Genomic DNA, 26,694 nt, shown 5'->3' on the forward strand with positions numbered 1-26,694 from the left:
TTTTGAATAATCAGTTTATTAATGAATTTAAGGCCACTCTGTACTGTGCAGAATTCATAAAGAGAGCAGAAATAACTCACAAAGTCACATTGCCCTTGGTTGCTTCAGTACTACCCTGTGATGACTGCTTTCTATTGCTGCTGAGCTTATCCACATCAAAACGGAGTCACATCAAACATATAAAGCAGCTTAAAACAAATGATAATAATGATGGAGGACTGTACGTTGTGACTTTGGGAATAGAAGCTTCCTTTGTATATGTTGCTCAGAAATGCCCCGCTTTTATCCTCGAATGTGTGAGGAGCGCTCAGCACGGCAGATGGAAACTTGCATTTACAGTCACAATGAGACAGTTTTCCAGTTCACAACACAGACACTTCAGCATGCTTCCTATTATCTAGATGAGCACTGATATGTATCGTCCCGACATTGTGCTCTCAGTACATTCCATCACTAACAGGTTCGTTGCCATGCATATTCAGTCTTTATATAAAGATGCTATCGTATTAGTGGCTAAGTGATGAAATACGAGTATTGTGTGTGTTGCTAAGGCCACAGGGGTTGAATATGAATTCACATCAAAATGATAATACAGAATATAGTCATCTATTTATGAAAATCACAGGCTTGTGTCGTCCACTTCTGCAGACAAATACCACAATGACATGAAGATAAAAGTAAGTTTTCAGTACAGCTTTTTAAAAAAGAAAGAAACCACTTTATAATCATCATAAACCCTCCTCATCCCTTCACTGAAAGAAAAGGTTGTTTTTTCCATCTGTGGTTCGTAAATTTGGGGAAATCTGAATACATGTCGGTTTGAGATTCTCTGAACAGAATTAAAAAATGCTACACATATTGATAGGAAGAGATGATGGGCCTAGAATACTACAGTGTTAAAGAAATCATTCATAACATATGAAGTATACCGCACACACGCTCACATTTTTGTATCTATCATCACAGCTTTCCATGCAGTCGTCTTTGGCTTCAGCCCGTTCACCTGCCAGCGCAGCCGGCGCCGCTCTCACTGGAGGGAGGGGGCTGTTTTCGTATTCTCGTCTTTACAATCAAATGTGTCAGAGTGGAGAGAAGGAGAGTCGACATGCAGAATACGGGCACTAGTGGAAAAGGAAATAGCGGACGTCTCCGTGTGATAACTTGTTATTAAAGGAACTGGCTTTCAGAGTCCCGCTGAGGAGAAACTGGGTCAATATTGAAGCTTACACCAGGAGACAAATTGTTTCGAAATGAAAAGATTGAAAGAACAAAAAAGGGGGAAAGAAACACGGCTTGTTTCCTTATTGGTGAGCCTCTAACTGGGATAACAACATTGTTAAAGATATCAGGAACTGTTCTTAAGATTTCCAGTTAAATCATGAGTAGTACTCAAGGTACTGAACTAACTCGTTTGTCTACATGGATACATTTGGCTACAGTACCTTGAGCTTGAAACAGCAGCATTTACTAATCTCTACTTGTGGACCTGACAGTGCTGCAGAAGTGACTTTTCTTTTACTCTTTTTCTGTGCAGAGCAAATGTTTTTTTTCTGGTTCATTTCTCAACGATATGTTTAGATTAAAGACAGGAGATGGGCAAAAGATACATTATAAATATTGACTGCATATAAAGTGTTAACGGGAGGGAGCCAGCACTCTTTAGGGGCACATTTACATAAGGAGATATATATATATATAAATATATATATAGAGTACACTGCACATAATCAACATATACTGTATATAAAGAAATGATAAGCAAGACAGACTCCATTTTGATGTGAATCTCAAGCTCATCTGAAGGCAGAAGACTGATCACCGTCACCAAGACCTGCTCTATTTGATAAAGGCAAATACACAAAAACACGCAAAAAAAAAGAAAACTCAATCAAATGTTGTAGATATTGGCTGAAATTTGAAAGGCTGGACTGAACGCACTAACGCTACATAGAGGAACCGTACCTTGGTCTTGGTGTACGGCACTGAAATGTAGCACTAAAGGAGGCAAAGTTCTGTGTGCAGCATTCACAACTTTGAAAACATTAGACTGAACAGATCAGCTGTAGTTCTGCGTAGGAGGAACCGCTTCTAAACGAGAACCCAGATATTTGCAGACAGACGGGATATGTGCGCAGTTATGTCAGAAGCAGTAATAGTAGCAACAGTAACACACAAATCTGTCAAGTTCCTTCATTCGTTGTAGCAGCTTCACACGCTCAACTGGAAACCAGAAACCGTCCCTGTCCCTTATGTGTTCATTGGCGTTGAGACAACAAAAATTAGTGTGACTGCTGGAAATCGCAGCTACTGCTCTACCAAACCCAATATTCTAAATAATGTAAGGTACGAGTGAAAAGACAAAAAAAAAAGAACAAGCTTCTAAGGCATCACAAGGTTTAACCAGCGACCACAGCGCTGTAGATATATAAACTCATAGAGTCCAACTTTTACCCTCCACTCTTCACTGTGGCTCCCTTGGAAGAAGAATGTGACAGGATCCAGGGTGGAGAACCGTCACCTCAGGGTTGAGGAAATTGTTTTTTTTTTAATAAATCAGGTGTTTTAATCACGCAAATGAGCGTTCCGCTATCCGCAGGAAGTACGATGTTGATTCTGATGAAAAAGCTTAAAACGAAGTGGGGGGGAATGCCGTCCTACAGCATGTACTAATGGGATCATCCCATTGAAGTTATGGCAGAGTGGAACATGATTAGCGCTCTCTTCTGGGTAGACTATTCCTATGAGAGGCCCTCTTTGAGTTTGGCAGGGGTTTTGGCTGGGCCTTTTTCTTGGACTTCGGCAGGCGCTTTGACTGCAGGTTTGCCTGCAGCTTTGGAAGGAGGCGGTGGTTGTGTCGGGGGAGGCGGATGCAGACCGGCCTCGGTGCCGATGTTGACGGTGATGTTGGTGTAGAGAGGCATGTATTGACGTGCGATTGTCTCATATTCAGCTGTGTTCATCCCGTCCATCTTCCAGGTCTGACGTGTCTTGGCCAGCATGTTGAACCTTTAAATGGAGAATACCGAGGACGGTAAAAACAACGACTTAGCAAAAAGTGTCTTGCTGTTTCCATGATGCAGTACAGACTTTGTCCCCTTCAACACATTTCAGATTTTATGAGTCTGCATGCAAATTAAATTCAAACTCGGCTCACATGAAACCAAATGCATCAATTTGTTTACCGTACCTCTTTGGGTTCACACCGTTGCCTTTGTCCAGCTTGTGTTTAATCATCTTGTAACGGCCGACCCTCACTGATGGACGAGTGATGTACATCCCCCCCAGAGTCACTCTGAGAAGACGAGCAACAAACGTCAGTCTTTCAAACAGACCAACACACATCTCCTTATGTGGTTCAAGAGGACATGACCCAAAACATGGATCGTGGAGTTGGAATGTGATCATTTTTACATCTTTTCATTGTTTTTACAGAACAGTATAGTAGTAGTGTTTAGTATTAACCCATTTGTGCCCATAACTGGAACTTTAAATTTCCTTTTGTGGAAGTGTTCTTTCCTCAGCACAAACGTGAAGAACGTTTTTTCTTATCATACTATATAAAGTCTTTGGGCACATGAGACTACTGTTTTTGCAATAAACTCCATTATATAATAGGAAAAAACAGTCGTCCCATGTGCCCAAAGACTAGATAAAGTATGATAATATCTCAGAAACTACAGTTGATAGTAAGTATTTGGTATCTATGAACTCAAGTTGAATATCAAAGCTATGCACACATGTGCAGTGTAAAAAAAAAAAATAGTTCATATGGAAAACATTATATAAACACAATGTCAGTGTTTTTACTCATTTATCAAAAAATCCTGATTTTGACTATTAATAAAAGTGAGATTTTTCATGTGGCCTAAAAATGTTGTAAAAGTTGTTGTTAAATACTTTCCCAAACTATGTCTGTACCAAATTTCAAGACTTTTGACCAATCAGAACAAATGTTGCGGCACTTTTCCTTATCAAACTAAATCTAGTCTTTGGGCACAAATTTAATGTCATATCAGAGATCTACTCTGAATTCACAGTTCAGACGTCATTCAGTCAGAGCTTTGAGACTGGAAACCTCAATGGCCCTGTTCAGACCTGGCATTAACGTGCATCCTGAGTGATGCGATCACAAGTGGACAGCTCCAAGTACGTCTGTCCACACCTGGCGTTAGAATGCATCTCCAGTTCCACTTGTGATCCGATCTCACTGCCTCGCTCTATATGCAAATAAACACGCAGTAAACACACGGCTAATACAGAAGACGTTGTGACGTACTATTACATGAATGTCAGTAGTAATATCCGACATATACGTGAATTCTGGTACATTTTATTAACATCAAAATAAAAGGTTATTGTACCGGCGGTCCCCGGAGACCTCTGAGCCGCCGGCACCGCTGCCTTTGCCAAGTAACAGCGGGGACAGAGCTTCAGAGAGCCGGCGATGAGAGGGAGCAGGCGGGTGTCAGGTCCGTGCAAAGCATCAGAACAAAAACACAGACACATTTCTAACAGTATGATAATAATAATGCATTTCCTGTTCCCAGTCTGATAGTCTGTAGATATGTAGCCTATAGATAAGATGTATTTAAATAAAATACAGTCGAGCACAGAGGCCGTTTCCATGTCGCGAGGCAGTCTACTCGCCTGAGGAGCGCAGAGACCCGCTGATCCCAGCGGGACATCAGTTGAGTAGACGGTCCTTAATGTGGCCCATGACACATTCGCGTACACACTGCTAAATGAATATGGCCTAGACCACCTCTGAATGTGGTCTGAAATATCAGATCTCAATGCGTCTTGAGTGCGTTCACACCTGTACTTAGAGCCGTCCACTTGTGATCCGATCACTGCACTCGCATGTTAATACCAGGTCTGAACAGGGCAAATGTCTGACTGGCTATGGATGCATTATCTCCACAGTGGAATCTCCCATTCTCAAGAGCATCTGGCCTAAAACTATTCTCACCTGACTCCAATATCGTCGTCCTCTCCACCCCAGCCCCAGTAGTTGTTTGGAAAGCCGTTCATCTTGAGGTAGTGCAGCGGCGTCAGAGCTGACACTCCCCCAAAGTACATCTTGTACGGAAGCCTGGAGAGGATTAAAGTGTTTCAAATAAATGTGGAACGTAGCATGTGCTCATGGGTCTACCCGTGAAGAGCGAAACCCTTCAACGGACATTCACAGACAAAGAAAGGACGTACTTGTAGCCGAACTTGTCCATGGCGATGGCTGCGTGCTTGGGGTTGGAGTCGCAGACATATGTGTTGCGATCGTCCTCTGGAATGAGGTCCACGTCGTGGAAGAAGAGACAGTCCCAGTCTTCCTCCTTCATGGCCTCACGGAAACCCACATTCATCAGCTTGGCCCTGTTGAAAGTGTAGTTTCCGGCCTGCAGAGGAACAAAGACAACTAATGTCAGAGCTGGCTGCATGTTACAATCCTCTCACCTTACACACCAGTCTACAAGTCCTATGGAAAGTAATGTCACATAACCAGCAGAGCTTCTTCAGTTAAAAAAATCGAACATAGTATTACTGTATATCAATACGGGAAAATCTGAAAAGTCAAACTGGAACACATTAATCATTCTTGCTTTATAGTTTTAATTCTCAAGTTGTCAAAGCTAACGCGATAATAACATATTAACGCAAATTTGTTTTAACGCCACTAATTTCTTTAACACATCTTCTAGGTTGTAGCAGGTTCAGTTTTAAAGCTAGAGTGAAGATACTGGCATCATATAAAACCTAAGGAACCCATTGGTACCAACGATGGACCGTCGTGAAGGAGGCTAAATAACGCTCCAAACATACGCTACATTTTCAAAAAGGTCCCTTGACCTCGGACCTCCAGATGTGTGAATGTAAATGGGTTCTATGGGTACCCACGAGTCTCCCCTTTACAGACATGCCCACTTTATGATAATCACATGCAGTTTGGGGCAAGTCAGTCAAGTCAGCACACTGACACACTGACAGCTGTTGTTGCCTGTTGGGCTGCAGTTTGCCATGTTATGATCAGAGCATATTGTTTTATGCTAAATGCAGTACCTGTGAGGGTTTCTGGATAATATCCGTCATTGTTTAGTGTCGTTAATTGATTTCCAGTAATAAATATATACATACATTTGCATCAAGTAATCATATTTGCCAACTCTCATGTTGATAAGAGGATTAAATACTTGACAAATCTCCCTTTTAAGGTACATTTTGAACAAATATAAAATGTGTGATTAATCACAATTACATATTTTAATTGAGTGACAGCCCTATTTAATAAACAAAATAGTACGTCACGATTCCCAATATAAAAATATCTCATGATATACACTTGAGTAAATATACATAATAGACATACTACTTACTTCTACCACAATGTTAATGTTGCATCATATTCTTCTATCCGCCTCATCCAGGTGTTTTTATTCCTTAATTATCAACCTACCAGACTTATTTTGAGGTATCCGCTAAGCAGAGACGAGACAGATCATAAGATTCAATAATATGACAAAATCCAGCTCAAGACGTGTAAGAGATAAAGTGCTGAGGAGTACACACAAATCAATTCCCACAAGCAGCTCAGGAGATTAAACCCTCTAAACCACTTGAGCATTCTTATCCTCCAACATGCACATGCAGTGACAGCACACTAGAGGGCACTCTTCATCCAGTCTGAACTGTAGCGGACACCAAACGAGGTAGATCAACTAGATGATAGCTGATAACATCCAACAGAAAATGACCTTATGTATATAATAACATTTAATACTGGGTTAAATGTTATTATCCACCTGTTGACTCTTCCTTTAGGTCAGGGGTCAGCCACCTTTACTATCAAAAGAGCCATTTTAGCCAAAAAAAATAAAGAAAATCTGTCTGGAGCCACAAAACATTTGATCATTGTGATGAAGGTAGATGAAGTTTATAGTCTAAGTCTATAGTATATAAGTCTAATGCAGCGAGGGCCACAGTGTAAATGTACTACGGAGTATTAGGGCCACATTGAGGGGGAAAAACATCTGAGATTTCCAGAATAAAGTCATAATATTATGAGAAAAAAAGTCGGAATATTACAAAAATAAAGTCATAACTTTACGAGAAACAAAAGTCGTAATATTACGAGAATAAAGTCATAACTTTACGAGAAAAAAGAAAATAACACTTAGAATTACTACTTTATAATATTATGACTTTATCCTCATATCACGACTTTTTTTCTCGTAAACCTATGACTTTATTCTCTAAATATTATGACTTTATTCTCTAAATATTATGACTTCATTCTCGAAATATTATGACTTTATTCGCGAAATCCCAGATTTATTTTGTTTCCTCGATGTGGCCCTAATACTCCGTTGTACCGTTGTACCATAGACCTACAACAATGATAAATAAAAATGAAAATGTAAACAAAGAGCAGTAATTCATTTCCATTTTTAAAAATCCACAGGGAGCCACTGGAGAGGAGCTGAAGAGCTGCATGCGGCTCCGGAGCCGCAGGTTGCTGACCCCTGCTTTAGTGTATAACATATGCCTTGGTTGTGTTTGTGTTTCACCTGATGGATGACGTAAATCCCATAGTTCAGCTGTTGCCGCTGCAGAAAAGGGTGCAGGTAGTACAGCAGGAACTTCAGGTGGTGTTCTCTGTGTCTGTGGGGGATGATGATGGCTGTTTTGTGCCTCGCCTCACAGTCGGGCGGCCTGTAGCGTCCTCCGCGCACCACCAGTGGATTTTTCCTCTGAACCTCTGCTAGAGTGAGCCCCGACGGAAAGCTGACGTGGATCGGCCCACCTGTAGAGCAGAAATCGGTCCGCCGTCATTACCAGTATAGGAAAAAAGATATGTGAAGGAAAATGATCTGGTTAGAGTACGAGAGGCTGTGATTTGAATGTGTCATTTTGATTGAGCTGGGTGTGTTTGGAAATGTACCAATACCAGTTCTGACGCTTGTTGCTTGTTCAAACTTTAAGTAGCACAGTACATTTGAGTATGCAAAATAGTAAATTGTTCCTGTGCACACATCCTGCTCTTCTCACTGGAAATTGCCAACGAACAACAAAACAGTTTTCCTTCTAAGAATTCAATATTTTGAAGAATTGTGATGCCTTTCAGTAACATTTTGGATCACAATCTGTACAGACACATACCAAAAATCTAGTTCATACAAGCATATTCTTAATACTAATACCTCTGCACTGATCTAGCTAACTTTAAGATATTCATACTGATCAAAGTATAAGCATAGTATAAGTCATTAACTGCTTCTTGTACTGGGAAACTATGATTATTAGTGTAGGAGTGTCCTGGCTACTGTAGCCAGCAGTACAGCGTTAGCTGAAGGTTTGACGGTGTAGACAGAAACCCAACAAAAAAAGATTAAAGTCCTCCTCCAGTCTATTTTGCCATTGCTTGTCATTTACTGACTGAAGTTAATTAGCAACACCAATTTTTTGGGACAAATAACTTGTGTCATTTTGTGCTCAAAGTTAAAAAAAAAAAAAATGGGAATATGACTTATGACTATAGTAGAAGCTGCAGGTCATACGTCATCCTCCACGCTGCAGGCGCACTCATGCTCGTTTGAGTCAGAGCAGCAGCAATCAGTTTTTCTGTCAGTCTTTCTAGTTAGTTAGCTAGTTAGATGTAGTTAGTTAGCCCAACTTGTTGCATCAGCTAACTGAGGGTTTTCATTTTATCTTTTAGGTTTCTCCACCTTAGTTTAATGTGTTTATTTTCACAATGGCATTTGTGTGCACGGTGAACAGGTGAAATCAATACAGTGAATTACACAAAATCCCACCGGCAGAATTAACCCGACACACTGAATGTCTCTCTCACTCGCTCTCTTCTCTACCGTCTCCTCCTCCTCCTGCTGGAGATAAATTAACGGAAAGCAGTCGATGTCGTTTTGGAGGTTTGCCGGTCTCTAACAGGTCCGAACGACGGGGAGCACAACTTTCAGCTCAAGAGAAAACAAGAGAAAAGTCCCGTTAGAGAAATAAATGAATCACAGTGCAGCCCGGTGCGGTGTCGGTGCTGTGATCTGAGGCGAGAGCTGCTGGTGCTGGTGGACGGCGCACCTATAAAACGTCCTGAAACTTAATTTCAAACGACGGACCTCGGCAACATGTCTATCCGTCCTCCGGTGCGCTGTGGCTGGCATGCGGCGGTGCGGCTCCTCGGTGCAGCAGCAGCCAGACGGACACCTCACCAGGAGGAAATGAGGAAGTAAGAAGAGGGCGAGAGAAACAGAGACGGTGTGCTGCAAAAATGATTACCTCATTTGTGGTCCGATAAACAGTAAATTCCTCTAAACTGGTTTCATCTGAAGTGGGTTGAAAAAAACGACGCAATCTGGTTGCCATGGTGATGAATTACATCTGACGAACAACCACATCCCCATTCTCCCCATTTACCAAAAAACAGGCTGGAGGGGGGACTTTAAACAGCCTCTTACGTGCAAGATTCACTATCACACAAACCCACTTTTAGTTCATAGGTGTATCTCAAAAGCCTTCAAATCGGATACAAAAACACTATATAACTGACATTATCTACTACTGCAGGCAAGAGAAAATAAGTAAGACTTCAGTAAATTAAATTTAAGACTTTAATACCTTCCAAGATCTCTATTTTCCTTTAAAGAAAACTTTAAGACCGGCAGACACCCTGTCAGTCTGAAACTGGGGTTTGGACTGTCGGTTGGACAAGGTGACACCACGGGGGTCTTAAAATTGTTCACAATTCAATAACACTTTATAGAACTATTATTATAAAATAACTGTTAGTTGCAGCCCTAATTGAGTTATGTCAACACATGCCAATCAACTCTGATTCTGGTATGAGGAAGAAAACTCACGTCACATAACCGGCACCTAATGAATCAGCAGTGACATTCCAACCGATGCTGTCATGACTTTTGTCATACAAAACATACCTGTCACCCTCCCCTCGTCTGACCTGTTTCTGTGAGCCTCCAGTGGGTTTCTGCTCACTTCCGGCTGCGGCACAATGTTCGGGTAATACCTCAATGACCTTCATCCATTATTATTATTTTCTAGGAAAGTAGTCAAAGCCTTCTGGCTCAGTTATCAGCGTGCAGTTTCAAATTACTGGCAGTAATGTGGGAACAAAGGGGCAGAGGGCAGAGCCCGGAAAAACAGAAAACTAAGCCTGTAATGTGCCCGACATGTAACAAAATCCACTTACTACCTTTATTTCCCCCAAGCTTTCAACCATATCTCACTGTCTTCATCAGCGGATGCTTAGTTGTTACTGAGCAAACTGAGATGAGATGTGTGAGGTTGAAAGCTCTGGAGGAACAAGGAAAATTTGACACCAACTGCTACCATCACTAATTAATTCCGTCTGTACGAGGGACTACCAAGGCTAAGCGAGAAAGTGGCAGCCAGGAGAATGAGACTTGTCTGTCAATGCCAAAGACATCAAGAACTCCCAGCAAGCATGCTGGTGCTGTGGGAACCAACGCACAGGGATCGATCACGGGGACGTCCCACACCAACATACATGGACGTACTGAGGGAGAGTGGAGAGTGCTGGCGAGCCAGCCAGATGTATGGAGGACCGAGATAGCTGGAAGCTCCGCTGGAAAGCCCCAATGATATCGTTTACGAATAGTTGTATTATCACTCCTTTACATCCACTGCTATTGATTTTTATTATTAGTCCTACTTGTATTAGTTATTACAGCTGCTGTGCTATTTTTTGGCCACAGCGCATTGCAATGCTCTTGGTGGGTTCTCTTGTTGGGTCTCTAAACTATAGAGTACGGTCTAGACCTGCTCTATATAAAAAAGCATCTCAAGATAACTTCTGTTGTGATTTGATGCTATATAAAAATAAATTGAATGGAATTGAAATGAAAAGTGAGCATGGCTCACATACCCCCGCTCACTGCTTGACCCCTACAACTAGACCACACTGTCAACCAGTATACCAAATTTGTAGTTCCTAAGTTAAATCATTTTCCAGTTCTGCTGCGGAAACGAAAGTGTGACACGTGAATGGAGGGAAGGACGGACGGACGGAAGGAAGGATGGAAGGATGGACACGAGGAGCACTATATACCCCCCGACTACGTTGCCGCGGGGGTATATAAAAAGTCTAGTAAGTAGACCTTGAGTTAAGATTCTTTTAGCAAACTGCCATTTCCAAGGTCGAGACTGATTATTCACGCTCAGAAGACGCTACCTTTAAGTTACATTTAAAGTCAAGTTTTCATTCATTCTGAACAAAAACAAACGGCTCTCTGGAAAATGTGAATCGAGTTAAGGAGTGAGAGCAGTAAAGAGCAGTCTTAACACCGATAATGTGTTGTCAGCTTTATCTATGATTGTGCATATTGTTCTGTGGAAAATGATTTTAAAAACAAGCCATTTGCTATTTTGACTGACAGATTTACAATAAACCTAAAAATATGACTGATAATTGCGATCACAATATCTACCCTTTGATGCATCTGCTTGCTTGTAATTAGTCTTCATGATTGTTAATTTGCCCCTACATCACGGTCTACATTAATGTACATGAGCAGTGCAGTATGTTTGACTGCTGTCTTGTTGTTGGCACTCTATGTCAATGTCTGTTATATCATGCACGAGTCCACATTTTTACAAAATCGTTGCTGGCAGAGTGACAAAAATAATGAGACGCCTAGTAAGTAGGACAGAAAAGTCCCGTTCAGCTCATACAAAGGATCTGTGTCGGTGTTAACAGCCTAACTCCTCTTGCTAAACCACTTTTAGTGAAACTCCAGAAGGAGTCTGGTCTGGTATAATATTCAATAATACCTCAATGACCTTTTGAAATTCTTTTTTTCTTTTAAGAAGAATTAATACAGAGGTAGCCAATGAGCCTTTGGCTCAGTTATCAGCATGTAGTTCAAAATTTGCTGGCAAAATCTTCCTAATACTCAAAAAATATTTAGTGCTTTGGTGCTTTATTCACACTTCATTTATGTTACAGATGTGTTTTAACTTTGGCATCGATTCATTCAGTTACATTCATGGTGGCAGGTGACCCCCCCACAGCCAACATTTACCCTGTATTTGGCAGGTGGCAGGTGCTAATTTCATTCCCTGGATAGGAGCACCTGTGACTTGATTAAAATGAGGCAATAAACTTCAGCAAAGCCAACAGAAAATGAAAGGCAACACAACACAAAACATTAAAGTTGGATAGATATAGCTCTTCGAACTGCGCTGCCAAAGCTCATTGAGTTAACGGAGCGCAGGAGTAAATGGAAAGCACCTCTTGTATTTCAAACCATTTCGCATTTTGTTTTTCTTAAAAATTAACCGAGTCAGTTACGGGTTAATGAGTGTCAGGCGATCGAAAGCAAAATTAACCGAAACTGACATCCCTACTAGGGATGTTAATAATTAACCATTTAACCGTTAACCGACATTAAACGTTTTAACCGATTAACGCTATCGGTTAAAACGGTTAAAAGAAATGTTAATAATTCATTAAAAAGCTGAGAAAAACGTATTTAGAGATCAACAAGTGTGAAAGAGAGAGCAGGCGAGACCACTCACCTATAAGAGGGGACGTCTTAGGGCAGTAGGGCATTTCATCTCCATGGCTTTGACCTTTGGATAGGTGGGAGAGGTTGGCATATACATCCCCTCCAGCGATGCCTGGTGCCGTGTGGTTGCGTCCTGACAAACCAGTGGTGTCAGGCTTGCGGAAGATGCGGATGAAGTAGGAGACCCTCTTCTGGTATCCCTCTCGGGACAGCAGTGCCATGACCACCAGCTGGATGCCCAGGAACATGAAAAGGTAGCGCCATTTGGAATGGATACCGACCATGGCGACGGCTCTGCGTCGTCAAAGCAACAAAGGTTGGGAGAAGGCGGTGCAGAAAGTCACGTTGGTCGGCCGCAACCTGACTCTCAGTGATTTAATGCTGGGACTATATCAGCTCTCCCCGAGAAGACACTAAATTCAGAAAAGCGAGAATTGTCAACTGTGTATTGGATGGAGGCTGGTTTTGTGGCCCACAAACAAAGTCAAATATACTATGTACCTTCTCTAAAATATGGCAACACACGTTGAATGTGACAGTTAATGTATGTTAAGTTGCATGCAATAATCTGTGGCAATATGGAGTATGAATATAGAGCAAGAGGAGTAAAAAAAAAAAATAGACAAAAAGTAACAGAAAAAGGCACTTTTGGTAGGCTGTAAATGAAACGACCACCAGGAAGAGGAAAAATAGAAAAATATTCTAAACCAAGAAAAAAAAGTCTCGTCTACTTGTCTCTATTTCACTGCATCCCTTGCTGCGGGCCACTATGTGGCAAATATCTCCAAAGTTGACTGTTGGTCCAATTTGTGATGGGCGTGGGGTGGTAATGCCAGTCCCACATCATGTAGTTTGACCCCCATTGAATTCCATCCGTTGCCCTGTGAAGCTCATTCTCCTCCGGTCAAATAAATGGCAGCGTCAGTGTCTCTCACTCACTCTCTCACTCTCTCGCTCTCTCTTCCTCCCTTTGTGAGCTTTATGCTGCCTCCTCTTCTCCCTCATGTGCTCTCCTGAGGGAGGCCTCTGTAACAACAACAGCCGCCATGACAAAAGGGAGCATATGCAGCCGTATAGGCCCTATACTTTACAGAGGATTACACAGCTTCCATCGACTCACTGCCTGACTGGCTGGAGAGACAGGGGGAGTGGACCGTGACCAGCGTGGGAGGAGTGGTCAGAGGGTTGTGTGTGTGTGGGGAGTCAGGCTGAGAGAAAAAGAAATGGGGGGAAGAGATGGAGGAAGAAGAGGAGGGAGAGCTTTGATCCCAATTGCTATTGTCGTATAATGATGCAATCCACAGCTCTGAGACACCTCAAGCAGCTCACTGGGCCGACAGCCACTAGGCTCACTGGATGGACGGGAACCGGACCAGTCACTCCAGCACAGCTCTGAAAGACAAAACACAGAAGAGGAGGAGGGACAGTTACATTGACTGACCCCCTTTGGTTCAAACTGTTGACATCAGCGATTTTGTACTTACAGCAGAATGCTTTTCCCGCTCAAACAATGACTGATTGTGTGCAACCCAGGCCCAACAAATGGGACTGCGTTTTGTTTACATGGAGACTCAGCAGCACAGTTGGATAGCCTTGATTAATCGGGCCCAGCATGGGCTCCAGTGCAGATGCCTCCCCAAAAAGAGGCCTGCTGCCGGCCCACAGCGGATGGCAGACGGGAAGCCGTGCACCGCCGTGTGGATGAAACTTCCTCGTTCTCGAGCCAACAAACTCAACGGCTCTTGTTGCAGCAGGCTGCTGCAATGTGGTGTTTGCTGACCTTGCATAACCCCTAACCCTGCTCTGGTGCTGTGTGCTGCAGTGTCCAACACATCCTCAGTCGCAAATCAATTAGTGCTTGTTAAAGAAGCCAGCCTCAGACCACTAATCCTAATCCCACTGAAAGCTACGAGACTGGTGGAGAGACGGATAGAACAAAAATTTTTTTACTAAATCAGCTTCCAACCTCTCACCTACAAATCAGTAAAACCATTACTGATTTTACAGGTTAGATTTCATTCCCAAAAGATTTGTTTAAGTCTGTTGCACCGAATGATAGCTCTAAAACCATGTAGAACTGCAATGTCTCCCAGTGCACTTGGACTCAACAGCTAATGTATACGTCATGAAGGCCTATTCCATCTCTGGAGTGAAAGATGGCTTGTTGCTTGACTAATGTGCACTTTACACAAGCCCACAGTGCACGGCTTTAATACCAGTTAAAATCATTCCTTGTGAATCATTAGTATGGTGTTGACATATTCAGCCCTTAGAGCATGTCTTGTGAATAACACGGGAAAACAATGCATTCGTTTGCAGTAGTCTGTCAGTCACTACAAAAACAGGTACAATAACACACAGCGTGTTAAGGGAAAAAGAAAAAAAGAGACAGCGAACACATAAAAACGACTTGAATGCTCCGACAAGAGATGGAGCGAGAAGGATGACTGCCAGCTCTTTGTTATGTTGCATTATGTTTTCAACACACAAGTGGTTAATTATCATTACTAGTCTTGGTAATTTGATAAAAAAAAATAAAAAAAGGCTATATCTGCAATGCAGTTTTATAAAAGGCTGGATAATAAATTGGACTGTTGAAGCTGAGTCTGGCAGTGTGTCATCACATTCCTGTGTTTCCTCAGTGCAGATGGTGAATGAACCTTAAATGTCATCATAAGTGGAAATGGTTAAATCTGCAAACCAGGTTTCCTTAATTGTGAAAACTATAACTGAAACATGCGGCCTATTTGATCAACTACAGCAGAATAAAACAGATAGATCCGCACACCAAATAGGTCTAGTTTGAAGGGAGACTTTTGAGGCCTGTACTATGAAGCGAGTTCAACATACCCAGGGTATCTTCTCGTTATCTGGCTTCACTAACCCTAACAACCGCGATCACGCTCAGCAGTCCTACGACGGTGGTTACCAACTCTGTACGTCAACACAGGATTTCTCAATCTGGACACGAGTGCGTTCACATGAACGGTGTTTGCAGCTTACAACCAATCACAAACATGGACAAGTCTACTGTCAGCAGGGCGGCACATTATACAAAGGAAGAGCCAACTATAATATTAGACAAATACAAAGAAGTTAAACACATAATGCAGACTAAAAGTAACACCGTTGAAGCTGTCAAATGGAGGAAGGACAGCTGGTTAAAGAAAAAACTCCCGATGTGGGAATGCGTAAATTAACTGACTCATTAATTTAATAGAATATTCAAAAGTCAGATATAATCGTCTAGAGCGATATTATAAAAAGCTTTCAGAATATGATGGATGAATAGATTAGAGTTCATTACGCCCTTTGATAACATTGTGGCATGTATGACTTTTTCAGCCTCCTTTCAGCTGCATCCCTGTCTCTTATCTGGAACATAACCTGCTCCGGAGCAGGTTAGCTGTTCAGCATAAGTAAGAAGTGAACCACCGTCACAGGACGGAAAACCCAGGGTTAACCCTGAAGTTACCTCGCTAACTCCAAATCCTGCTTCGTAGTACAGGCCTCAAGTCTGAGGAGGGGCCTGATGTTCGAAACGTTACAGCATAATAAAAATCCTTCAAACGGGAGCTATGTGGTGTGCGGATCTATCTGTTATATTCTGCTTTTTTTCTTTGATCGAGCACCAATCCTATCAGACACGGGATGTGCGTGTTTTATTCTACTTGATCAACTACACAGATGTACTGATGACATCTGACAAACATGCTTGCTGAACTGTAGTGTTTATGTGTTTCCACATTCTGCTTTGACAGCTGACTGCGAGGATATTCAGTTCAAGGATAATAAAAATGTTTTCCTCTGAGGGGATATGTGGATCAAAAAGGAGAGGAAAGCCTCTGCTTGCCGCTGCAATGATTTTCATCTGATGTGGAACTGTGAGCAGATGGGGAGATTGACCCCGAACACTTTGCCTGGCCCCTGTAATGTCCCCCACAGATTATGGATATGGTTTATAAAGATCATGCCATAACCGCTTAATCCCAGAGCGGAGAAACTCAACTCCACCGCTCAGAGACGTGATTCAGAACACAAAAAGAAGCGACCTGGAAAACAGCAATCTTTTGAAATAATGACTAAGACTTACTCATGGTTTTTCAGGTTCACTAGATAAACATAAAAGGTTAATGCTCTCGGGGTTTTCAAGGACAAAACATGGCTGATAAGGTCAATGTGGTGAGCAAATTTGAGCTGCTACATGACCAAGCATCATGCATTAGGAAAAACCCCAGGGACCGAATTAAAACTTTCTTCCTATTCAACCATATTCCAGCGTCTCACTCATCTGTAATGAGATATACAGCACATCTTTACAAAGGGGAGAAATGATAAGTCTGGTTTGCTTTAGTGCTTGGGGGCCATATTGTGCTTGAGCTGGCTCATACAGTGAGAGAACTTGGCAGCAGGCAACCTCCTTCAACAAAGCTCAGGCTCTGACTTAACACGCATATAAAAGAGATCCAGTGACTAGATTTAGACGAATCTCTCTGCGTTAGCTAAAAGGCTGAGGAGTGAACCAAAGAGAAGGAAGGACAAAGCAAACTAAGAGGAGCTGGAGGGGTGGGGGGAGAGGGAGAGCAGCCAACAGTCTGGTTACACTATGTTCTTTTGACTTCATTGTCTCTCTTGCACGGATATACTTCCTTTCTACATTTAGAATTTAAAAAAGTAGGTTTGGCGTGACATAACATACTTCAGCACACCAAAGCGAGCCTTTTTTCTGGTCTCGTTCCCCCGCTCTCCTCTTATTTATTTATTTTTTTACCTCACTGTGCAATGTGTGCTTTAAAGAGTGATGACACATAACAGCCGACAAATGGGACCTTTCTTTTTCTGCCCAGGGGCATTAATATTGCATATATACTGTATATGGTATGTCCACATGGATGCTTGCATACACATGAGTGATTGCAAGAGGAGCCGAGCTAGCATGGGGGGTTAGAATGAAAAGCCAACAAGAAAATAAAAGGGGATGGGGCTTTAGAGTATGGGAGTTATATTTAGATCATCATCTAGGGACTAATAGCTTATGCACTGCTGTTCAAATCCTAAAGGGACAGCATATAGCACTCACGCACAGCCCATTGACAGCCATATCAGCCCCAAAGGGAGGTAAACAAGCAGCCAAACTAAGTCACAGTGTGGGTGACCACAGAAGAGGTTTACCTAACCAGACATTCCTACCGAGTCCCTATTGGCACTAATGCTTGAGTCCCTTTTCTTCTTTCTTCCCCGTTTTTTATTCCTCTCTAAACTATCAAGACGGCACATTCTCTGGACCAGAACTGATCAGCAGCATTTGTGCACAAATCATCATATTTTCAAGAGTAACAGTCATTTGTCGTGGGTTATTTTACAGTTGGTAGTTACCGGAGCCAGAAATTCCAGGCGCAGCTGGTTCACATCAAACGAGCATGTGGCTCGTCCATGCTCGAGTACAATGCTATTTCACTATTGATAATAGGCTGCAACGGATTTCAGTGCTCAGCATTGCTGCAAGAAAGGGAAACAAAAGCTATTAAGTATTGGCTATTGATTTCTAAAGTCCTCAGAGACAAGAGCCAGTGACTGTAAAGCAAAAAACAGCCATAATTTAAGTAAATACTGACAAGAGAGATAGAAATGCTCAACACTTGTGCTCTGAATACTTATACAAAGAAAGTACAAAAATAGAGGATGGAAAGGGCATTGGACTAGACTAGAGGTCGACTGATTAATCAAGCTGATTTTTTTACATTTTTTCATAATTGTGCATTTCATGAAGTGCATTGCAGTGCAGACACAAAATGCAGATTGGAAAGACAGACCATAAGCTTTGTTCAATAAATGTTTACTTAAGTTGAGAAATGTTGTGTATCATTTGTTATTATTAAGCTGTTATATTTTATCAGATGGGGTAAAAAAAGAAAACCAGCCAGACACATCGACTGTCCTGATTCTGTAAAAAAAAAAAATCGGCATTGGCACCAGCCATAAAAACCCCATATCGGTCGACCTTTAGACTAGACTGCCCTGTCTGGTAAGGATCTTAACCTCTTCACCCCACTGAAGCACATAGGAAGGCTCTGCATTAGAGGATGAAGCTTGCACATCTGCCTGAGTGTGTTATCAGTTCTATATGTGCCGACCTATTGAGGATGCGTGAGTGCTTTCCTGCCTTAAATGTGTGACCTTCCTGTTGAACCTGCTAAACCCCTACTACAGTTAGGTGGAAAGTCCATCAAATCCCACTTGCTTTTGCACCGAGATTCACTTTAAGCTTTTATTCAGGGATACAGCATAACGCCCGGGCCACACAGCGCGCTTCAGGCTCGCCTGACGGCAGCGTCACGTCGTGGCCGCGTCATGCCCACCTAGGGTGTTCACACTAGACGCGAGTTACCCACGTCTCAGGAGCGTCTCGGAGCTACCTGTCAGCTGTGTTTTTGCTGTTGCTGACAGCCCTTTCTTTCTACATAGAGTTTGCCTTTTAATGGCCATTTAACTTCATAATAAATGTGATTTATATTTATTTAAGACAAAAAAGGGTAAGAACTGTGTGGTAATTTGTAAATATTATTAAAAACAAGCAAATAAATTCATACATAAATATTAATATATAGCCCATATAAATCCCTCTTTTCTGTCAGTGAAGAGGGATTTATATATATACAATGAGGAGGGATTTCTATGGGCTATATATATATATATATATATATATATATATATATATATAAATCCCTCTTCATTGACAGTGAAGAGGGATTTCTGTGGGCTATATATTAATACAAAAAAATAAATAAATACATTAGTAGTAAGAGAGAGCCTACAGCAATCCCTCTTCACTTTGACTGGCACAGTTTTAAACAACATTTCCAGGGGGTTTCGGGTTCCTGTTCTACAGGATTCCAGGTTGCGGCTTTTATCGAAAACGACTTCATTTACATCTGGGGCGGGACAGCAATTTACATTATAAATGCTGATGTTCCGACATCTCAGGCAACTTGGAGCTTTTCACCACCTTGTTGCTGAACTGCACCTTGATGGAGAAAAACACCTGAAGTATTTCAGAATGATAAATATAAGTAAAGTGGTTGTTTTTTTATTATTATAAAACAAAGCAAAATAAACAGTTTCGTTATTTGTTAACCTTTAGAAAACGAAAATTATTATTAAATATCTTTAAAAAAATTAAATAACACCTCTAAAAGAAAGAACAATAAAGTTACGTGGTGTTTGTTGAGAGAGAGAGAGAGAGAGAGAGAGAGAGAGAGAGAGAGAGAGAGAGAGAGAGAGAGAGAGAGAGAGAGAGAGAGAGAGAGAGAGAGCACATCCGAAAAATACTGCCCATCACCTGATGTTCTTATAACCTATATGTATAGCATATGTAGGGTTTCTGCTATGACTACTACAGTGTTTACAAAATTAAAAGCCTGTACTATATTAACTTGATGGAAACCTGCAAGTACACCACTGCTTTATTTAGAGTATTTCAGAATAAAAGCATTGTGTTAACGAATGCATGATTCTGTGCACTAAAAACGCTAGAGGCCTTTTATTTTGAAATCTAGATAGGAAGTGTAAAATATTGATGGTCAGTGACATATTCTACAGATGTCTAGACATGGAAACTGTAGTAATCTTGCTCATATACTGTCAATAGATCACCTTCACTGTCTGTTGCTGCTGGGAGACGCAGCCGAGAGGTAAGCGGCAAGCGTGAAAAATAGGCGAGCCTTCTATTCTATAAAATAGACGCACGTCTGACGTGCGTCTGACGCGCGTCTGACGTGCGTCTCATGCGGGCAGTGTGTCCACTCTAACCTGTTAACATGGACGCCGAAATAAAAAACAACACGCGACGTTGCCGTCACGCGAGCATGATGCGCGCTGTGTGCTCCAGGCTTTACGACTCCTGCATGCTATGAGGACCTGTTATCCATCTCTCTTAAAATCATATATCTAACGATGGAGAACAGATCAAGGTAGCAGGACACAACAAACATTTATACACATCTAACAATAAAATAACAAAAGAGCTGGCATTAAAGATGACAGTCAAAAGGAGAAGTTACTTAAATGTACAGTCTCCTGGGTCTCTTTCAAGAGGAGGAAGACTGCATGGCAGAAAAACGTGGGCCCTTTCAAAATAAATGACCACAATTACAGTGCATTTGTTAACATGCTATTGGAAATTAAGCATGTTGATCTAACATTGAGTTGAGCAGAAAAATTAAATCCTTATTTATATTTTTACACCACCAACATGTTATAAGAATGAACTCATACAGTATATGCCCAGTTGCATATACTGTATATTGGGCTCAGACTCCTACAACAACATGCAACTGATTTTATTTCATTGATGTGCATCTGCTGCCAGAGAAAAATAACTAAATCAGTAAAATGACATTAATGAATGAAAGAGAAATCTGTATATACTGTGGTCAACTGGAATAATGTCCAGACCTGTGGCTGTATAAATAGAGCAGGAAGAGCAGAGGTGGAAATGGGTTGAGACACAAAAATCAATTACTTCTAAACAAGACTCAGTCAAAACCGAATACATGTCTGGACCGTGTGTGGCCAGTCTTTTAATTTGTGGTTAAATTGTTATACGAATAGTCAGTGGTCGAGTCTATAATGTTAAATCCAGCGGTACATGTCCACCAGGTGCGGCGAGGACAGTAGGGGATGCACTGCTTCACTCAACTGGCCGTTATCGTTGAACGCACGTGATTGGTCCCTGGTTTTCTGTTTGCCGGTTCAAACAGGAAAACATTTTAAGCGAGAAATAGGTTATGCTACTGCTGAATCTTGTTTCATTTTAGATCTAGATCGCCTAGTTTGACAGCTTGGTCCAAGTTTCGTGAGCCGGACGGGTTAATTGACATAAAAGGACTGTTCCCCGCCTTTTCATTTTGAAAGAGCAACGGTCAATGAGGATAATCCAACGCTCAGCCGACCTATCGTGTAACTTCATCACTCAACCACTCACTCAGTGACAGACTGTTGTGCTTGTAGGGGGGTGGCCCTCTGTGATCCAGCCAAAAATCTGAGATGTGGGCAGCGTTTCAGAGGTCAGGAGGCAGGCTAACAGAAATCCAGCTGAGATTCTGAAGACCGAAGGAATGGTTTTATAGGAGAAAACTGCTCCAGTAGCTGTTTTTTTTTTCACTACAGTATTTGTTAAGTGTTTGTATGAGATATGAAATATAATTTCTTGAGCTTAATCCACTTCCTGCCTACAGTGGGGGATGTCATAAAACATAGATAGCATTAGTGGTAGTTTGCTTTGCTTAACTTCTTAAAATCTCAATGGACCATCAACACATGTAATGATTCAAAGACATGGCTAAGATTTGACCTCATTCTAGACTGTCAGAGTCAGAATATAAACCCTGATGCCAACCAATTAGCAAACTCGCAGTGCCATGGATGAACAATATATATATATATATATATATATATATATATATATAGTATTTAGTGGTGAGCAATTTTACAAAATTTCCAGAGAAAGGTTCCCCACAATAACATTTGCCTATATCCATCACTGATAAGTGCCAGGCACAATCAGTGTGTTGTTTGAGTCATCGTGACCTCACATGATTTGAACACACCTACGGGTGCCTTCAGAATCGTGTTTGATATCCTGTTAGCGTCAGCGCAAACCTGTGGTACAAAGTCTGGAATGAAAGCATTGATATAGCCTACGCACCCTGGAGATTAACCTTGTCCTCAGTGTACTTTTTCTATTGACAGCCATTAATATTGTGTCACACTCTACACAACAACATCTGCAGATTGTACAGACAGTGAAATAGGACTGCAGCTTTCCTTTATTTTAGTAAACGAGTATTCTACCGATTATACTGGCATAATTAACATAATAATTAATACAGAAACATTGTCTTTAAGTTGTGCAATTTAACTTTCAGAACTAAAATATTCAACCTAAGTACAGCTCAGGCTAGGGATGCATTGATACCGATACTGGATCGGATATTGGGCCGATTCTGACTCTGTGTTGCTGCATTAAAAAGGTTTACACTTGAATTGTAATTCCTGTTAATTTTGAAGATTTTAACCAACTTGCAAGTTACAAAGATTTATCATTTTAATAATAATTGGACACAATTTGTTTTACAAAGGTGGGAAAGCGATGTTTAAGTCCAGCTTGATGTTTCCTTACACATGAAATAATGCTAACGTTACCTTGTGCGACACGTTAGCATTCGTTAACTACGTGAACAACCCGCTCCGTGGACTGTATACATAGACTGGATGCTTTCTGTTGAGATTCTGGAGCATTTACGTTGTGCTGTTGTGGTAGGTTAGTTCGGTTTTACAATAGACACACTGAGCTTGAAATTATCCCAAACTTTGGACACTTTCTGTAGCTTTCTTTAGCCGGTCTCGAAAGCATCTAGTCCGCGGAGCGAACCTGTAAGCGCATTGCAAGATCCTCCGCGTGGAAAACACTGTGCATTGTATATAGTTATATGGATTAAACAAAGCTTCGATGCAAAGAAGTTGTACTGGTGTTTAATACTGCACATAGGGGTGAAACTGATCTGGACAGATGTGGTCCGCAGACCACAAACAGCTCTTACACAACAGCATCATTTTTCTTTTCTATGCTGCCAAGACATTTGGGAAATCTTTACACAAACCAAAATCAGTCTTAAAAATCCAATAGACTCAAGGTAGAAACGTTATTCTGATTCTGCATACGCAAGCAGGCCTTTTCTCTCAAGCACCAACCAAGCAAGACCAGGCAATGAAATAATGTGCAAACATGCCCGGAGAAAAGAGGTGTCTGCATAACAACGCGTGCCAGCGTCCTTGTCATGGCAACCCATCCTGAGCTCTGGCCATTCATCGCGGGTGCAGCTGGTACATGTCTCTATGGCTGTTCCCTTGAGTCTGACTCTGCTGGGACAGACTGCTGAGGAGAGGGGGGGAAAACACATCATCCTCCTCCTTCCTCCCACTTTTTCTTCTCATCTTTCTGCTGGTTGCTCATGCTGTTTCCATAGTGTGGTGTTCACCTCCAGCTATGACCAACCCGCCAGGGATAGCCACTTATCCAATCACAGTAACTTGCAGTGGGTTGCAAACTTAGCAATGACAACCATGGAGATGAGGAAACCCCAGGTGGCTAGAAAACCAACAACAAAACTAGAGCAACAAGTCACATAGGAAAGAAGAGAGTTGACACCACAGTTCCTGTAACATTGAGCCTATTCATACAAGATGAAACTTCATACTGAGACTAACCAGGCCTAAAGTGATTGCCAACAGTTATTCTGTGGGAATCAAATGAAGAAAGATAACAAAGAACAAAATCTATGTCAAAAATCATACCAGACAGTCTGACAGCTGATACCAACAACTAAGAGTTTGAAAAAATATATATTATTTAGCGGAGCTGCATTTTAAGCTTGAGATCATATTGACAAAAAACAAATAAACAACATTTAGCCCAATCCAAGCTGAAGTAGATGCTATGGTCTCTCAGGAAAACAAATATTGATAATTTACCGTTTCATGATCTTGTAACCGTATTTCTCGGAGATCAAATCAAATATTTTTTAATTAGTGATTTTGAGGCATATTTTTGTTGTGATTGCTGATTTAAAAAAAAAAAAAAACATCTGTTGGAGCAATATGTAAGATAATAATTGAAAAATCTATATCATGATTTGAAAAAAACCTAAATATTGCAATAACCCGCAATAACTGCCAGTGGTCACGTGCCGAGGGGAACCTTTTAATCTGATGATTTTTTGAAAATGATATCATGTAAACATGTACTAGTAGAAACACAAAATACTAGTATGAACCTGAAAATGAGCACAATATGGGGCCTTTAAATCAACATACATATAAGTGATTCATGGTGCAATTATCAAAAGAATATTTCTCTCTCGCCGTTGACTACTGTACATATTCTTTTCCGAAATAAGGTCCCATGGGAGTCCACTGGAAGAGGCGGGACGTCGGCTCTTTATTTTAAGGATAGATAAGCAGCCCATCAGTTTGATTAATACGTGTAAAAGATTGCATGTGCAGTGTGTAACTTTCTCCTGACACAGCAGTGTACATTTACACAAAAGGAAAAGAGGACTGGGTGTGCAGAGTGACTCATCCTCCTGACCACACAGGACATTACAACAAAGTGAACATCCCAGCGGTCAACAGGTTAAACTATCGGCCCCTCTTCTTGTGGAAAATGAAAAGAGTATTCTCCTTCTTGCACTGGTCCTCTCATTCCTCAAGTACTGACTCAATCAATGTGACAGTTTGGAGGGGGAGGGGGAGAGCCTTTTGTTCCTCTGAGGAGGATATACATGAGAATATATATATATATAAAGCGGAAAGAACAGAGGCCATGAAACTTGTTTCATCTGGAAGTCAAGCGACTTTAAGCGAGACAGTGGCATGAAATAGTGCATATTCTCAACACTCCCTGATATCCCTAACAGTACCCAACGACCAGCTTCAGCCAACTCATAGTCCAGTAGTTAGCTATTAATAAACTGTGTTTGCCGGTTCCAGTTGTCGTTAAAGTTATTACACAACTGTTTGATAGAGTCGTCATCGTGGCAGTGACACACAGAAACTAGCTAACCTGAACTGGACTTTAAGGTGGTTTGTTAACCAGTTAAAAGTTGTGAAAGCATTTAGATGAGACGAAGACATTAACTGACTTTAACTGACTTTAACTGACATTAACTGACTTTAACTGACTTTAACTGACATTAACTGACATTAACTGACTTTAACTGACATTAGCTGACTTTAACTGACTTTAACTGACTTTAACTGACATTAACTGACATTAACTGACTTTAACTGACTTTAACTGACTTTAACTAACTGACATTAGCTTTGACAGTGTGCAGCTGCTTGATCAGCCAAAGAATAACACACACGTTCAACCGTGTGTTCCACTGTTTCAACCGCCGTTTAATAACCGTTAAAACCGTTTATTAAGCGTTGTGTAACGTTTATTAACCGTTTAAACCGTTTGTTAACAGTTATTTCACCGTTTATTAACCGTTTTGTAACGTTTAATAACCGTTAAAACCGTTTAATAACCGTTAAAACCGTTTATTAACCGTTTAAACCGTTTAAGCGTTGTGTGACGTTAACTTTTAAGTTAACTGCCCATTTGAACTCTCGTGTGACTGACATGAACAGGTTTAACTAATCGCAAGACAGATAACCAACCACACTTTTAAAAACACACAATCCTGTTAAAACTCCTACAACTACAACTACAACTACAACTAGGGCTGATCCTCGCCAGCTGTGTCGGTGGAAGACGAGCCAAACCAAACCGAGCCGAGCCGAGCTAGCCGCTGCGGGGTTACTGACGTTAGTTAGCTAGCTAGCTGGCTAGCAGCCACACACACACACACACACACAGACCCAGACACACGGTGCAGATTTCGGTTCTTTTAGCGGATATATGTAACTTGTTTTCTTACCAGACGGGCTGTCTTTATCCCCCGGTAGGTTCAGTAGCTGTTAGCCGTCGATGTCCCCGACAGTAAACCTCCTTCCTCCGTATTTCCGATGTGTTTAGAAGTTGCTGCTGCTGTGTGGTCGCTGTGATGTGATGTAGTCCAGGAGAGAGAGAGCAGAGAGTCAGAGTCGCACAGCCGCTTCCTCCTCCGCCCTCCTCTTCCTCCTCTTCCTCCTCTACCCCTCCACTCTACCAGAGAAACCCTTTAAACCCTCCACTGGAAACCCTCCACTGGAAACCCTCCAATAGAAACCCTCCACTGGAAACCCTCCAATAGAAACCCTCCACTAGAAACCCTCCACTGGAAACCCTTAAACCCTCCACTGGAAACCCTCCACTGGAAACCCTCCACTAGAAACCCTCCACTGGAAACCCTTAAACCCTCCACTAGAAACCCTCCACTGGAAACCCTTAAACCCTCCACTGGAAACCCTCCACTGGAAACCCTCCACTAGAAACCCTCCACTGGAAACCCTTAAACCCTCCACTGGAAACCCTCCACTGGAAACCCTCCAATAGAAACCCTCCACTGGAAACCCTCCACTAGAAACCCTTAAACCCTTCACTGGAAACCCTCCACTGGAAACCCTCCAATAGAAACCCTCCACTGGAAACCCTCCA

The 26,694-nt window shown here is 41.7% G+C and overlaps 1 protein-coding gene across 2 annotated transcripts; it reads right to left on the minus strand.

Moving 5' to 3' along the window:
• On the minus strand, positions 1-26,313 carry LOC141778408 (beta-1,4-galactosyltransferase 3). 2 transcript variants are annotated; one of them, XM_074652647.1, is made up of 8 exons: positions 26,036-26,267; positions 24,474-24,547; positions 12,562-13,943; positions 7,560-7,795; positions 5,206-5,393; positions 4,970-5,092; positions 3,188-3,292; positions 1-3,006 (listed from the first exon to the last, which is right to left on the minus strand). In XM_074652647.1, the coding sequence occupies exons 3-8, from the start codon at positions 12,833-12,835 to the stop codon at positions 2,739-2,741; spliced, it is 1,194 nt and encodes a 397-aa protein (XP_074508748.1). In that variant the 5' UTR covers positions 12,836-13,943; positions 24,474-24,547; positions 26,036-26,267; the 3' UTR covers positions 1-2,738. The 2 variants fall into 2 exon arrangements, with proteins under 2 accessions (XP_074508748.1, XP_074508747.1); XM_074652646.1 differs by lacking the exon at positions 24,474-24,547 and having other exon boundaries at positions 26,036-26,313.
• Between the last annotated feature and the right edge of the window lie 381 nt (positions 26,314-26,694).

Source organism: Sebastes fasciatus, chromosome 12 (genome assembly GCF_043250625.1).
Source record: "Sebastes fasciatus isolate fSebFas1 chromosome 12, fSebFas1.pri, whole genome shotgun sequence".
In the NCBI taxonomy this organism is placed as follows: Eukaryota; Metazoa; Chordata; class Actinopteri; order Perciformes; family Sebastidae; genus Sebastes; species Sebastes fasciatus.